The sequence below is a fragment of the Homalodisca vitripennis genome, chromosome 1 (assembly GCF_021130785.1).
Source record: "Homalodisca vitripennis isolate AUS2020 chromosome 1, UT_GWSS_2.1, whole genome shotgun sequence".
NCBI classification, from domain to species: domain Eukaryota; kingdom Metazoa; phylum Arthropoda; class Insecta; order Hemiptera; family Cicadellidae; genus Homalodisca; species Homalodisca vitripennis.
Window position 1 is genome coordinate 141327659 of NC_060207.1, and position 15816 is coordinate 141343474.

A 15816-nucleotide genomic window follows, 5' to 3' on the forward strand; every position below is an offset into this window, starting at 1 on the left:
ACAGCTTTCCGGACTTTGGTACATTTTCAGCCCAAAAAACGCGGTGTCGTATCGTTTGTTTGAAAATCGCAGGAACAAACGAGGGATTGTGACCCTGTAAATAGAAGCTGCCTTCCCACCGAGTAACAAAAAGGTTTTATTTTATAGGGTTTCTGCACTAATCTATCAAAACTAGTAAATATCGTTTCTCAAACCAAATGTATTTCCTAAGTAAGTCTAACAGTTTTATACTATTATTTCAAAATAACTTTTTTGTATGCAGCTTATTGCTATTATTAGATTGGCATGCTTTTTAGATATATGAAATATTTGGAATGCGAAAGAATGATTAGAGAAATATTATTCTAGTAATTATAATCCAACGTGGTGAAAAGTATTTCTTTTGAGAATAGGAGTTACGGTTCGTTGAAACAATGTTATATGCTATATATGGTTAACTGTAGTTGTACATATGACTAATGAAGTAAAATGTATAATTTAGCTGAAAAGTTATGTTGTAAATTTAAGGCTTTAGAGTTATAACTTATATTGTTGTATTGTTTTTTTGTTCATATAATCCTGTTTAATAGAAAAGTAATTAGTAACGAAGAATTGGAAAGCGACCAAGATTTGACTCTCTTTCTCTCTTGTCTATGCTTATGGACAAAAAATCATTCTTAAGATAGTACATTGCCACAATCTACGGCTAATTGAAATCACTAACAAGATGTCGCTTAACCTGATTCCAGATAGTGACAATTTGTCTGTAAACTTTTTATGAAGGTATCATACGTAGCCTATTGTGACAAACATCGGAGATTTCGTTTTTAAACCCTTTCCAATCACCGTCCTGCATACATTTTCTGTTAACACACCTGTCTAGTCTTCACTAATTCCTTCGACGATTTAGAATCTTGTGTAAAGTTATAGTTTATTAGTACTCCTGGGCGACTAAACAATATAATCCGGGTTTAAGAATTTGTATATGTCAGCAGTCTATCAAAATAGCCAAAACAGAAATATTCGTGGGTTGAATTCTATGTAAAATTTCAATTCTCTTGGAGGATTTACTTATGGATGGTGTATACCTGTATATGTATAATTGAGCATACACTGTGTACAGCTAAAACTAACTTACATCTGGGCAACTCCTTTAATCCCCATGAACGGCATATTACTGACTGCTTAAGTTCAGATACTGGGTCAAGTTTCTTGTGAAGGGTTCCTGTTGGAGGGGGTAAGGCTCCTTTAGCATTAAATGTATTTGTAAGCGTAAACATGAAGAAGTAGCATCACTGGACGAGGCAGGGACAAGGCTAGATCTTCCCTTCTACCAAAATGACATGATTGAGATATAGTGCTTACTATCCCTCCTCATTGTGAGTATAACATGGCATCTTGACTGGAGGCGGCCCCAAACTCCTAAATTAATCATCCTGAAAATCCTGTCACTTCGGAAGCATCGCAAAAGCCCTTTTGGAACTAAGTGCAGTGATCGGTTTCTTTTCCAATTCTTTTCAGCTTCTTATATTCAGTACAAAGACTTCACTTCTCTTGCTAAGAAACATCGAATCTTAATTTAAAGTTCAGTGACAATGGAGAATTTTAAGGGATAACAGGATATTGGATATTTTCCATCGTGAACGATGGGAAAGATAAGAAATCCCATTACACATCCAATCTTACACGTAACTACTTTACATCTCTTTCTCATATACTTACATTTATGTATCACGGATCCTTTTCTCAAGTTCAATTCAAAATACGCATTTTAATATTTCGGTTCTTCAAATTTTGATATTTGGTGACATCTTAGTAATTGGAATATTTTCAGATTTCTTCCGCTTATGCAACCGCCTCGGAACGGAGAACCCTGGGGGTGTTTTCCAACTGTGGGTGGGAATGCGACCCTTCGTATTTCTCTACAAGAGTGACGTCATTAAGGTAAGTACTCTTTGGAATGCGTCGTGATGATAGCTTTAAACAAATTAGTGGCTTCTTAATCTTAAAGCCGTCGCAAAGATGCTAAACTTGTGCTGAGTCTGTAAATTAACAACACTAACATTTATTAGATGTAGAGTAACTAGATATTATTTCGATCCGCCAATAGGAATAATCCAATGAGAGATATAGTGCTATTTAGCGGCGAGACAATTGCATATTGGCATTGCCTAGATCATGGTGATTATGGTGATCAGTTCAACGCACTGTATTTGTGGCAACCCTAATGATGTTGACTAATTTAACACAGTACTTATAAAGGTTAGATTAGTGGCAATGGTTCAATTGAATTGCTAATGCATTAATATTAATACTCTGTAACTGAGTTATTTAACACACTTATTTCCCAATTATCCAATTTTCCAATAATTTGCACACAGGCCACTAATTTCAAATAATTATGTGAAGTTAATATTTTCACACACTAACTTGCTATCTGATAGAATAATGTATTTTTTGTAAATATTTTTGATACATTTCTGAATGATTTAATATTAATTTGCAAAAATAATTCATTGTATTTAGTTGTAATTATATATACTAACTTAGTGTTGATTAGAATAATTATAATGATGTAGTTACTTAGCTGTTAATTAACAGATTCTTTCAAACATCTATTGCTCATTAAGAGGAATTTTAATGTAAATCACTTACAGAAATGTATAATATAATTACATATAAGTTTTGCCAATCAGAAGAAAATGTTGAAAAGAATATTGGCTAGTTAGACGCCAGTTCACGTATTTCTTTCTAATAGTGATAATAGTCTCACAAACTGACCTTTTTTGGACCGGAATAACTAAACTATTCCTAAGTTACTTATAAGATACCAATACTTATGAACAATTTTAAAACTAAACTTTATTGTTAACATTTTGTACATCTTGGACCGTTGGCAGACTTCTCCATTTTTTTGTAATTGATAAAAAATAACTTCCCACAGGTAAGCATTAACGAACAACGTATTCTCTGGCGTCATTCATGTTTAAGTCTATTGTTGACAACTTGTTCAATCGATTTAGTTTTGCATCTATTAAATATGTGGTTAAATTCGAGTGACATTTAAAATTTGTTTTTATTCTATTTAGGTTCTAAATGATTAAGTCTTAGGTATTCACAACCATTGATTTGTATTTGCTTGTGCCTCAATTCGTATAGTTAGTGATATCTGACTCTTACAGTAAACATTAAATTCAATCTGTTTAATTTTCCATGTTTGTTAGACGGATCTGTGTGTGAAAAATATCACTGCTTACTGCTTCATTAGCATTTTATCTATTATATTTGGTACAAAATCAGTGTATTTAACGAACAACGCAGTAAAATGTATTGTTTGTTTCTGAAAAATGTTAAACTATTATACATGTTTAAGAATTGAAATATTGTATAAAGATATTTAAGTATTTATGCTAGAGTGTAATAATAGAAATAAAATTATAATAAAATGTGTAGTGTAGTACAATAGATTTATCGAAATTAAAATTAACGACTTCTAAAAAATGAAGAATTAAATAATTGTACTGAATGCGTTAAGCATTCTACAATTAAATGCACTGTTGTCTTGTCCTTAGCCACTTATTGCTATTGATGTCCAAAGAGTAAACAAACAGGTTCATAGCATGTTTACAAACAAGTCCCTTGCCAATATTCATTATAACCGCTCTGACATTGCCGTCGGCTCTTGGCTGTTATTGTTCCATGACGGGTGTTATTATTTGCATTAAGGACTTATAACTAAGGCCTGGCTTGGCTGGATTTTAGGCGCACCAGAAGTCCCCTTTGCCTTCGTTGGAGCTATGAAAAATAGTCTTTTTGCCGTTTATATAACGAACTAGGATTTATGTCCCATCTTGAATTGTTTTCCCAACATTTCGATCTTTTTAGCATCTAATCGGTATTTTTCTGTTCTCTCAGATCACAGGAATTGTTATTTATTAGTATTTTAACAGTGAATCAATCGACTAGACCTATCTGGCGCTTCTCACCTTGAGTCAGTTGTCATAACTGTTGTATTCTAAGGTCATGACAGTTTTGTTGGTACAATTTGGCACCTGTTTTTTCGAAATTTGTTGCAGCTCTTTATTACTACATTTCACTACCGTTAAATAAAATACGTCTTCACTTTTCAACGTTTTTGCTGAGCCTAAACATTTTTAGCCGAGTTTAGTATTTTGTAAAGTGAGTATCTTTGCCAATAACATTTTCCATCTATTCTTTGCATAGTAGAATTTTACTGGCCCAACAATGTTGGATCTCTTAGGGTGATAGTTAGTATTAAGTTCGTTCTAGTCATTTGTGTTGATTATTCGAGTGGATAATAAACATGCAATTTAATTGAGCTAGAAATTCAGTAGTTGCCTCATAGTGAAATTTTCTTGATTTAAAAATTAAATTAATCTTTTTAGAGGTGTTAGACGAGCCCTTGCCTAGCCGAGCAAATGTTAAAGACCTTTTTCTTTCTTAATCTCAGTTGCTAACATACAGAACATATTGTGATGAATCTTATTGCATGTTTAGACACGGTTGCTAACTTTGGCAGAATTTATTTCTATTATTATGAGCAAAAGAAGGACCTCAGCAATTTGTGTGTAAGTAGGCCTACCGTATTCTTAAAATATACTTGCACATATTGGAGAATGCTTCTTAGTTTTGTTTTCAATAGGATATTTATTGCCAGAAGTAATTAATTAGGTTAGGACTATTTGGATTCTGGGCTCAAAGTAGCCATATACAAAACATGGTGTCATATTTAACACTTCTCGCAGTATTTATGGCTGACACTACGTGGCTAAGAGTGAGTCGGAGAACGATTGTTGCCTGAAATACTAATACGAACGTTAGATTTGTTTAGTGTAATTGTTCACCATAAGAAGCTTTTCGAGATCCTGGATATATTAGAGATGATTTATGTCACAAAATACTGGCCAATATGATGACTTTTGGAACAAAACATTTGCTATAATGGTGGATGGTTGCTTTTGTTGAATCCACTTGCAGTTTATCTCCGGGTATGTGTGATTTAGCTGGATCTAAATAGTCTGGAACTAACTGTGCATTTAGTGCTTGCAATAAAACAATTAGTACTCTGATGTTTATCGACTACAAATAGAACACTAATTTTATGGTCTATCCATATATATGTACAGAAGATCAGACAGTACTTTAGCCTAGTAACCATTATTATACCCTACTCCGTGTTAGAGTAGGACCCATTAAAGAGCGTATCCATCCTTCACACTTAATTTTAAGTTTTTTTGTTATGTTATAAAGTTCATGTTTTGGCTTAATCTCAAAGAACGACAAAATAAAATGTAAAAGCATTAAATAACTAATCAATGTGAATTTAAAACACAACATTTATTATCCTTATGACAGTACAAAAGAACCAGACAGTAAATATTTAAACTCTATCTCTTGTTTAAAGACAGTAAATTGACATTGAACAACAAAAATGAAAATGCAGCCTCATGGAGAGGAAACAACGGCAAGTAAAGAGTACAGAACAAGTACACATTTGTGCTGATTGCCGTCCTGCCTCCTCACACAAACATTGGTTGAAGCTTGGCACTGTAAAGCAGCTTACTAGATTTTACTGCCTAATTTCACATCATATTCTTCTCTCGGAATCAATGCGTAAAATTACAAAATCTAGAACCGTATTTAGATACGTGACGTTTAATTAAAATCGCTGGTTTTTTAAATTTGTATAAATCATCTGTATATAAAAATTACTTTTCTCTTTTTACACAGTTTCTAATTACTCTTTTGTAACTGTATTTAATCAGTTATAATTATAAATATGAATATAGTTTATTACTATTTATTCTACGTACAAATTATAAATATGTAATAACTATTCAACTCTCCCTATTTTGTTATATCCACAGTTTCATTACATACTTATTATACTTGTATATTTAGAAAATGTTGAATGCAGAACCCACGACCCTATCATGTGATTTTATTACATAATAAACATAGTAAAAGGATTACCATTTTTTATACGGTAACTCCTATATGGGGCCAGGTCAAAATTCACTGCTGTTAACCATTTTCAGGGTCAAGTTATCGTGTTATGTTTTACCATATTTTCTTGTGCTTTTCATATTGTTTGAATAAAGCTTATAACTAATTACCATCTAAATACATACAGTATGTTTAACCCAGGTTATATTTAGATACTAATGCCAAAAAAGAGGCGGTAGCTGCAAGAAGGGCACATATCGCTATGTGCCCTTTTTGCGGAGAACGCAGAAAACGATCCACCATGTCTTTGTACATGTGTCCTGAAAATTTTTGTGTTGATATCTTATTCCATGAGGTTGGTACGCCTGCTTTTGTGTTAGCATGTCGGGGTGATTTTCCGTGTCAGCTGACCGTGAGTTGTGTTTACATCTACATCTTTGTTTTGCTGTTTGTTTACAATACTTAAAACCACATTTTATTTCTAATAGTTTTACAGTAATAATAGTAGATCTTCTCTTAGTTTTTTTTGTTAGTTACTTTAGAGTTGACGTTTTTCAGTTTTTATAAGAGTGTGATAATATAACGAACAGTGAACTCTCAGAAACGGTATTCGATATGAGTGATAGTGGAGAGATTTTAACTAACCTAAAAGCTGTGCAGTTGGGTGGTAAGAAAGCAATTAAAAATAACTGAATGGAAACGGAAATCTAAATAAAACTGCTAGAAATTCAGGTAAGAGAGCTATGTTTTCAACCTCTAAAAAGCTAATAAGTGGAAAAGAGTTTACGAGAGTAACAACTTGCTGCTTAAAGAAATGCTGCGAAAAGGTTACCCAAGAACAACAGATTGAGATGTTTACAAAAAATTTTTGGATAGTTCTAACAAAGAATTCAAGATACTTTTCTGTCTAGCTGTATGAAAACCCAAAGTTTTGAAAACTGTGGCTACGGAATCAAAGAAAGAGCGACTTCGTAGTTCGTGTTACTCTCTAAAGGTAGATAATGGACATGAACTTGTAGTGTGCCAAAAACTGTTGATGAAACTCTTTAATGTGTCAATGAAAAGGATTAGAATAGTCCAGGACAAAATCGTAAATCACAATGGATCATTTTCTGATCAGAGAGGGGACCCTTTGTAATAGACCCTATAAATTTGAATCCTCAGTATGGGATCTACTTCTTGAGCATATAAACTCTATCCGACACAAAAAGAGCCACTACTGTCAGGAGAAATCTAACCTGAACTATTTTGATGATCCATGACTGAATGTAAAGACGTTACATGGTATGTTTTCACAGTTCTACAAAGAAAAAACCGGTAAAAACCTAATAATGAAGTACAAAACATATTTCAAATTTTTTAAACAACAATGTAACTTTAGCTTCCGTCATCCAAAGACAGACGTTTGCGACTACTGTACGGAATGCCAAATGAAGTTAAATGTAAATCCTGAAGATGAATGCAAGTTGAACTTTTTGGTGCACAAGAAAAAAATTAAGGCCTATTCTAAAACTAAGACAGAAATATTGGAAAATTGTAAAAACGGACCCTACTACATTGGTTATAGAGTTCGATTACGCACAAAATTTGCCTCTTCTCCCTAAGCTCAATGCTACAAGTCAATTTTATAAAAGGCTTCTTTGGCTTTACACTTTTAATGTTCATATTCACAATGACAACACATCCTACATGTACACCTTTATGGAAACAGAAGGCAAAAAAGATGCCAATTCCGTAGCATCGTTCTTGTATGACTGCTTAAAGAAGAAACTTGTCGAGTTTCCTAGAGTAAAGAAGATAGTGTTTTCTCTCAGATGGTGCCGGGGGCCAAAATAAGAACAAAACAATAGTTTAATTTGGATGCTGGTTCGCAAAAGTGTACAACGTTGACATTACACACATGTTTCCTGTTCGCGGCCATTCCTTTTCGCAGTGCGACAGGAATTTTGGACTCTTCAAAACACTGTTGAAGAAGAAAGAAGTGATAACAACAGTGAAACCGTACTTAGAGTCTATGGTTCTAGCTCGTTCAAGCAATCCTTTTATTGTTACACATGACAAAACACTGATAAAAGACTGGAACTCAGCTCTCAACACCCTTGCTTGTTTGCCACCAGTGTGTAAAGGCAGGAAATTCAAAATTCAATCCTATGTTCAAATGAAATACATGGAAAATGGCACTCTTTTGGCATCCACAATCTATTGTGCCAACTTTATTCCATTTAAAATATGGAAAACTTCTACCAACAGTGAAATACTGAACAATGTTCAACAAACACTAAAACCACCTTCTCCACCAATGATGAATGCGGCAAAAATTAGAGACGTAAGAGATTTGTATAAGTTCATTGATGACGATGGTGTGGCATATATAGAAATGCTTTTCGAAAACTTGACTGTTGAAGAAACCCCTCCGACAAACGAAGAGATCAGTGACGAAGAGTTTTAGTGCTATCAAACAATAGTCCCTATTGCAAGAGAAAAAAACTTAAAAAAAAAACTTGTTGTTTCTTCAATATTTACTGTGAAGCCTTTGATATCATGTTATAAACCTGTTTTTTGTGTTCATAAATGTCTTGGTTTGCTTAATAATGAGTCAATACATCATTTACTTCTCACACTTCTCACAGCATAAATTAACGTTAGGTGCAAGAAGGGCACATAACACTGTTTCTAAAATGTTTAAATTACTAAATTCCTAAATATTTATTAACTCATTACTTAACTCTCTAAGTCTTATTCAAATATAATAAAACTAATTGATTTCAACCATTTAAAAAAATCAGCATAATTCTTAAAGCATTTTGAACCTATTACAAAAAATTTGAACCTTGTTTTCTGAAAACCTAGCTTTTCAGCTATGTGCCCTTCTTGCAGCTAACGCCTCGCCATTGTGTGTCTACAGTTAAATTTGTTTTGCTTCTCAGACTACAAAGTAATTGATTGAAAATGACATAATGACAAGAACAAACAAGAGCAAGTGACATAATATTGTCTAGAATATGCTAATCGAGTGCCCAGACGGTCAGAGGTCGCCCTGTGATGCATTTCTGTCAGACTGCAGCTCTAAACTGAGACATTGTGCATGTCAATGACTCTTCGCGAACTCTATTGTAGGCGAGACTGAGTGCAGTTGCAAGTGCATCGTTCTCTGCTGGCCTTGTAGCCCAGACAGTCGTTAGCCTTGACGTTGCACTTTAGTTTCAAGGTGCATCGGTCATACAATGCAAGGAAATTAGAGGTCTCATTTCTGTCTTCTGTTTGAAGTAGTTATTGCACACCTTGGTTCTTAGTTACGTAAAGTAAAAAACCAGGTTGATAAAGACTTAATGATTTAAATGGACATTAAATGGACATTAAACGTGTTAAATTAGTGGTTATATAAAAGGATTTTGATACCTAAATGAAAATTTTATTGAAATTATTATTGGAACCGGTCTGTGAGATTTATCATGATGTGTTATATTTCACGGCTGAGCGGTAGCGAAGATTTTCACTCGAAGGGCAGAGAAATGTTGTTTCTGTTTGTATATTTGTCTGTCTGTCCGCACGACATCTTGAAAACTAACTGAGAAGCTCAGAGTATGAAGCTCCATTTTTACATAAGCAGAATGGCGTTCGATGATGGAGCATGTCCCTCCAACTGATGTGGCTAAACGTTAGTGAACATTTGTTTATAAGCCTTTTGTGTAATCGTGGACAAAATATCAGTATAAATATATTTGGAAGCAAAATGAGTACAAAAATTTGACATTTTTACATGTAACACAGAGACACATGTAGTTGTAGATTTTCTCATGCATTCTTTTATATTATAATAGATTAGTTTTACAGGTTAGGGGTGAGGGAGATTTTTCTGTTCTCAAAATATAAACTCCACACTTGCGATAACAACAATTTTCTGTATTATATTGGAATACCTAAAATTTTTTAAAAGCTTTTTCACATAAGAATGCTTCAATTTTTGGACAAATACAGTCAGCTCTCAAATGAACAATTTGGATTCAGAAAGGGCAAATCGACGACAGACGCAGTAGTGAGTCTTGTCGATATGATTGTAGAGGGAATAGAATGTCGGAACCACACAATGAGTGTGTTCTTAGACTTGTCCAAAGCATTCGACTGCGTTGACCATAGCATACTGCTCGACAGACTTGGGTCCCATGGCATCAGAGGCGTGCCCCTTAAATGGCTTAGCTCATTTCTAAGTCATAGATCCCAAGTTGTCCAAATATCAAATCAATCGTCAAAACCAATAGAACTGAGGTACGGTGTTCCCCAGGGATCCATTCTCAGTCCTGTGCTTTTCCTGCTTTATGTCAACGACATAGGATCATCACTTCTGCATGGAGGACTAGTGCAGCATGCTGATGATACGACTCTCTGTTTTAGTGCAAGATCAAGTGAAGTGTTGGAACAACAGGCCTTTGTTGACATCAATAACTGTGTACAATACTTCCAAAGCCTCAATCTCACAACAAACTCCTCAAAATCCAACGTTTTAAATTTTGCTTTGCGCGATGTAGGCAACCATTGTGGATCTGCCGTCTTGTTAGCTGATTCCACACTGGAAGAAGTCCTCTCTTCAAAATTCCTAGGAATACACCTTGATCGAGGGTTGACTTGGAATGAACACATCAATCATGTTTGCGCAAAAATTTCCTCAGGCATTTATGTCTTGAGATCCTTAGCAAAATACTGCCCAAGTCAGGTACTGATAACGGCGTATTATGGCTTAATTTACCCCCATTTGTCTTACGGAGTGGTCCTGTGGGGAGCGTGCGCAAGCTCTCAGTTTCAGAGAGCATTCAAACTCCAAAAAAAGTTATTCGAATAATTGCAAAAATAAAATTCAGAGAGTCGTTCAGGCAAGCTTTTAAGGAATTACAGCTGTTAACTCTCCCGTGTCTGTACATTTTAGAAACCACTTTGTTTTGTATGTATAAGTGTGCCTTAACCAGAGGCCGGGACATACATACGCATGAGACACGAGGTAGAGAATTACTACGAACTGCAAGCCACAGAACAGTGGTTTTTGAACACCTTTTATTTTTATTAACAGACTGCCAGATTCAATAAAAAATTCCCTAACGCCCAAGGCGTTCAAAAGGCGCCTTAAACACCTATTGGTGTCACAAGCATTTTATAATGCAGGGGAGTTTTTAGCATTTAACTGGGAGACCGCCCAATTACACGACTGATTCTTCTCTTTAAAGTGGGATATATTGGCGAAGGATGAAAGGTGCATAAGTGTAAAATTGTATGTGTAAATGAGAATTTTGTGACATGAATGTAAGAAATTTTAGATTAAAATTTGTGACGTTTGCTATACATTGTAGTATTGTCGCTGCAATAAAGCTGATTAGATTTGATTTGATTTGAATATGTTTTAATTTTAAGTAATAAAATGCTGAAAAACATATAAACCATCAAAAAATCGAGTAGGAAACACTGGAAGTTTTCAGACGATATACAGTGGGGTATTTGCCCGAATTGTCCAGACAAATTTATTTCAGCATTAAAAATAGTTCAGTAATTATGTTGGCTAACTGACATTATCCTCCATTGTCATAAGGGTTTGTTTTAAGACATTTTGCATATTATGGTGTAATATACACCAGAAACCAAAAAGTTAGATCTTTACTACAATGGTTGTGAGATAATTAGATTGAAACCGGTGTCATAACAATCATGATCCCTTAAAGTCATATAAGCTTCTTAAACCTTATGTTTTACAGTTAAGAAGAGGGTTATGCGTTATAAAAGTAATGGAAACACAAATAGGGGACTTGTTACACGACAATCTTGATAATATATTACATTAAAACCACGACATGACCACTATAACAACATAACACTAATTATCACATTGCATATTAAAATTGAAGTACTTATCATCTATAATGTTAGAAAAATAAGTTGTTGATTAAATATTTTTCACGAAAATTGGAATTTTAACTTTAGAAATGTTTTTTTTTTGAATAAATCTCAAAATTAAAAACCACAAACCGACATTTTAATTTATGGCGCTAAGCCATAATAGCTAAAAACTTATGAGATCTTTTAAAGTTTAAAAAAATTGAGCAAAAATAAAAAATAATGTTATGAATGTAATATATTCATACGTGTAAACATAAAATATCTTGATACGTGCTTAATAAAATTGTATTATACAGGCTTAGACTGTCCTTTTGTATTTTATATTTCCATATTCTCCTCTCCATGAAGAATAGTTACGAATGACTGTAAAGAGGGCAGTTTACACGTAAATAATAGCAACCTTTATGGGCGTAACCTCAAGACACGAGAATATTTTACTCCCGATACTATTTTAAATTATTTTTGTGTAGTGTCATGTTCTATTGTGCAGATTATCTACGCTAGTGTAACAATATATGGGTTTTTTTAAATTTGTTGAAGGAATTATAGTTATTTACTCGCAAATTGTTACGAGTAATTTACTAAAGTAAGCTGGCTGAAAAATTGTCCCGATTGTAATACGTCAGTTTAAAACAACCTTCAAGTTCATACTTCATTTGTTTAATATAATAACCACAGATTTTGTAAATTAACCATAAAATTAAATAGCAAATCTTAAATTTATTATGTTTTAGTACATATTTATGTGTCAATTAATTAAAAGAAGACAATACTTCTAGTTGCTCATCAAATATATGCCGAGTAAAAAAATATTTCGTGCCAAACCGATTAAGTCTTTACGTAGATGTCGCTATCAGTAGAATTTCCAGCTGTGGGAATACCCAATGGGCAATGCCAGGACAATAAAAAGGGTGCAACACACATATTTGATTCTCTATTTATTAAAAACCATAATTAAATTTTACCTTCCTTCGCATTCATAAATTGTCTTTTGACCGGCTAAAATTGCCAAATAGCCAACTGTGCGATACAGCCAGGATGTATCACTCTTTCTTTATACAAGACGACTCAGTGGTGATCCCACGCGGGGTTTATGGCCGACAGTCGCTCTGCTGCTATACCGTCCCTTTTCTATATCATCATAACGAGGCTCTGTCGATTTAACCACATTATTTTAATGCTCTGGAAGTACTATTTTATAGTTTTAATTTTATTTCCAAAACTCTGCTATTTTTAGATTTATTCTTATTATTGGCTGAGCGTCAGCGACATCTATCACTTGAGGGGTTGGACATTTTGTTTTTCTGCTTTTCTGTCTGTCCGCACGTAATGTCAAAAACAAACTGACTTCAGGCTTTAAAATTTAACATGAAGCTTCATTTCTATGAAGGCAACATCGAGGTAGGTAATTGTGCTTGTCACTCTAAAGGATTTGGCTTAGCGGCAGCGAACGTTTATACATTGGTCTTACATGGTCTTGGTTTATACTGGTCTTAACTTTTTCTGTGTGGTTGTCTGTCTGTCTATCTGGAGGGCATCTCAAGAATGAAACGAACTATTAACTTGTAATTTTGCAGGCCTGTTAGGCGGCACGTGGTATGACGTATTCCTACCTTGTTATACATTTGGAGAAAATTTTTCTGTAATTTGATGTGCCAAATGTATATCAATATACTTTTATGCTAGTATTCATGGATCTTAATGTATTATTTACAATACGCATATGTGGCCATAATTAAATTTTTCGAACACATTCGTAGTGTATTCGTTGCACTATTTAATGCGTTTTCTCTCAGTGTCCAAAATATTGTATTGTTATAATTGTGTTTTCACAATTTCACAAAATTGTTATTTTTTAGCCGCTGGTAACGTCATCCTCACACTTGGAGAAGAACTTTGAGTACAGTTTGACTCGACGTTGGCTTGGAAACGGACTAATTACGAGCAAAGGTAAGCGAACACTGTTAATACTATAAATGAAATAGTCTAAAATATGGTCTTGTATTTAAGCACTGTGAATTTGGAAACATTTATTTTTGTAGTTTTCAACCATGTATCATTTCCAATCTTACCATACGAAATAGACGATAAAATGTGTTCTGTAGTAACAGTTTTAGCGGTGTTATAACTTTAATTATGTCATATAAAATATTATAATCAAACTGGGTATGTAGGTATATACGTGTATTTGAAATTACTATGTTTTTCTTCGTGCCTTGATACAATTTTAAAATATTTTCTGTGATGAGATGATAAATATCTTCTTTATAACCTTAGAAAGGTTAAAAACGTAAAAATATGTATTTAGATTTACAAAATTTGACAATTAAAATATATTACTTAATCATAGCAAATTTCAATGCTTCAGTTTAACGAGTTTTTTTAAAATAAAACTATTTGTCTATACAAATCAAACATAATACGGATAGGATTTTCGGACAGTTGTTCCAGTTGATTTATAAAAACAAATATTTTCAGGCTCTGTCTTTTTAAATAATATATATATATATATATATATGCATACCTCAGACTAATTCTTATATATATATACTTTAGTAACATGAAATAGTATTTATGCATGCCTCAGACTAATTCTTATACACACATACATATATATATATATATATATATATATATATATATATATATATATATATATATATATATATATATATAATGCAGACTTGGGAACACGGTAGCTGTAGTATTTTCTTACTGGATTAGACCATAATTGATATGATAATAACATTTATTCAGATAAGTTAATTAATCATTCTTATTCAGTAAAGTTTTCAGGTGATGACCAGTCTCATTTAGTACAAAATATGGACTTAATTTTAATATTTAAAACACTGTAAGCAATGTAAATAATGTTTTTTATTAGCATATTTTCAATATTTCTTGCAGTTTTAAATATAAAAGCCATTCAAAGTATCGGAAGGGAATAGTTACGTATCAACGAATCGTAGAATAAAACTTTATATGTTTTATATATCTTATAAGGTTTTGGAATGGGGATCGTTGAAAGGTTTAAGCAATACTCAGTAATACAACAACTATATGGTTGAATACGAACTGATTCCAACTAGACTTTAGTACCATTAAATAGTATTTATGCATGCCTCAGACTAATTTGATCGTAAACCTTATAACAAACCCATTTTAATATGGCGTCCGTTATGAATGTGGGGGAGTAATATATCCGTTATAAAAATATAGACCAACAGTGAATAATGTTTTATTTTCAGTAAAGTATTTAACAGTTTCTCTACACATCTCCTGACATAGCAGAGTAAACACATTCATTGCATTAATTTCTGAACCTGATTATAACAAAACTTTTCATGATTGCACTTAATAACTGGACAAATTTAAGCCATATACATTTATTAAAAATTGTGAGAATAGTGCATCGTGTATTAGTTTGTGAAAACCTTTGGTTATTTAGAACCATAGATTACTCAAGTTAAGTATTGAACATGGTACTTTACAGGTTTTGGTACAGAACATTTTTTACCTAGGTTTTGAACGCATACGTAGGTAAAATTGTGTTTAAAAACTCTACATTCCTAGAAAATAGTTATTTACTTACACCTATTTCAATATCTTTAAATGCAGTATAGTGGGCGAGGCTTGAAAAATAATATGTTAAGACGTTAGTCCTTAAATAGTTTTTTATTGCAACAGAGTTATATAAATGAAATTTTAAAGCTTTTATTTAAAAAGTTACAAAGTTGCTTTTTTACTTTTAAAAAAATATTATTGTACAGAATAAAACAAACGTATAAAAGTTTGATAATTCCAGATGAGAGCCACTCATGAAATCTATCAGTCTTCAAACTGTGCCGAATATTATTTATCACTTTGTGTGCACCACAAACTAGGACTAGGTGGTTGGGGCGCTTTATGTCACTTTACGAGAATATATTAAAGAGGCTGACCTAGTTAGCAGTGCAGGGAAAACTAATAAGCCCTTTGAGATAAGGACAC

The 15816-nt window shown here is 33.2% G+C and overlaps 1 protein-coding gene across 1 annotated transcript in view; it reads left to right on the top strand.

Moving 5' to 3' along the window:
• The window catches only part of LOC124372492 (cytochrome P450 4C1-like), a 47594-nt gene that overhangs the window by 10754 nt on the left and 21024 nt on the right, over positions 1-15816 (top strand). Inside the window, exons 2-3 of the mRNA XM_046830896.1 lie at positions 1814-1923; positions 13686-13776. Coding sequence (XP_046686852.1) covers positions 1814-1923; positions 13686-13776 — 201 coding nt within the window. The remainder of the gene's footprint in view (positions 1-1813; positions 1924-13685; positions 13777-15816) is intronic.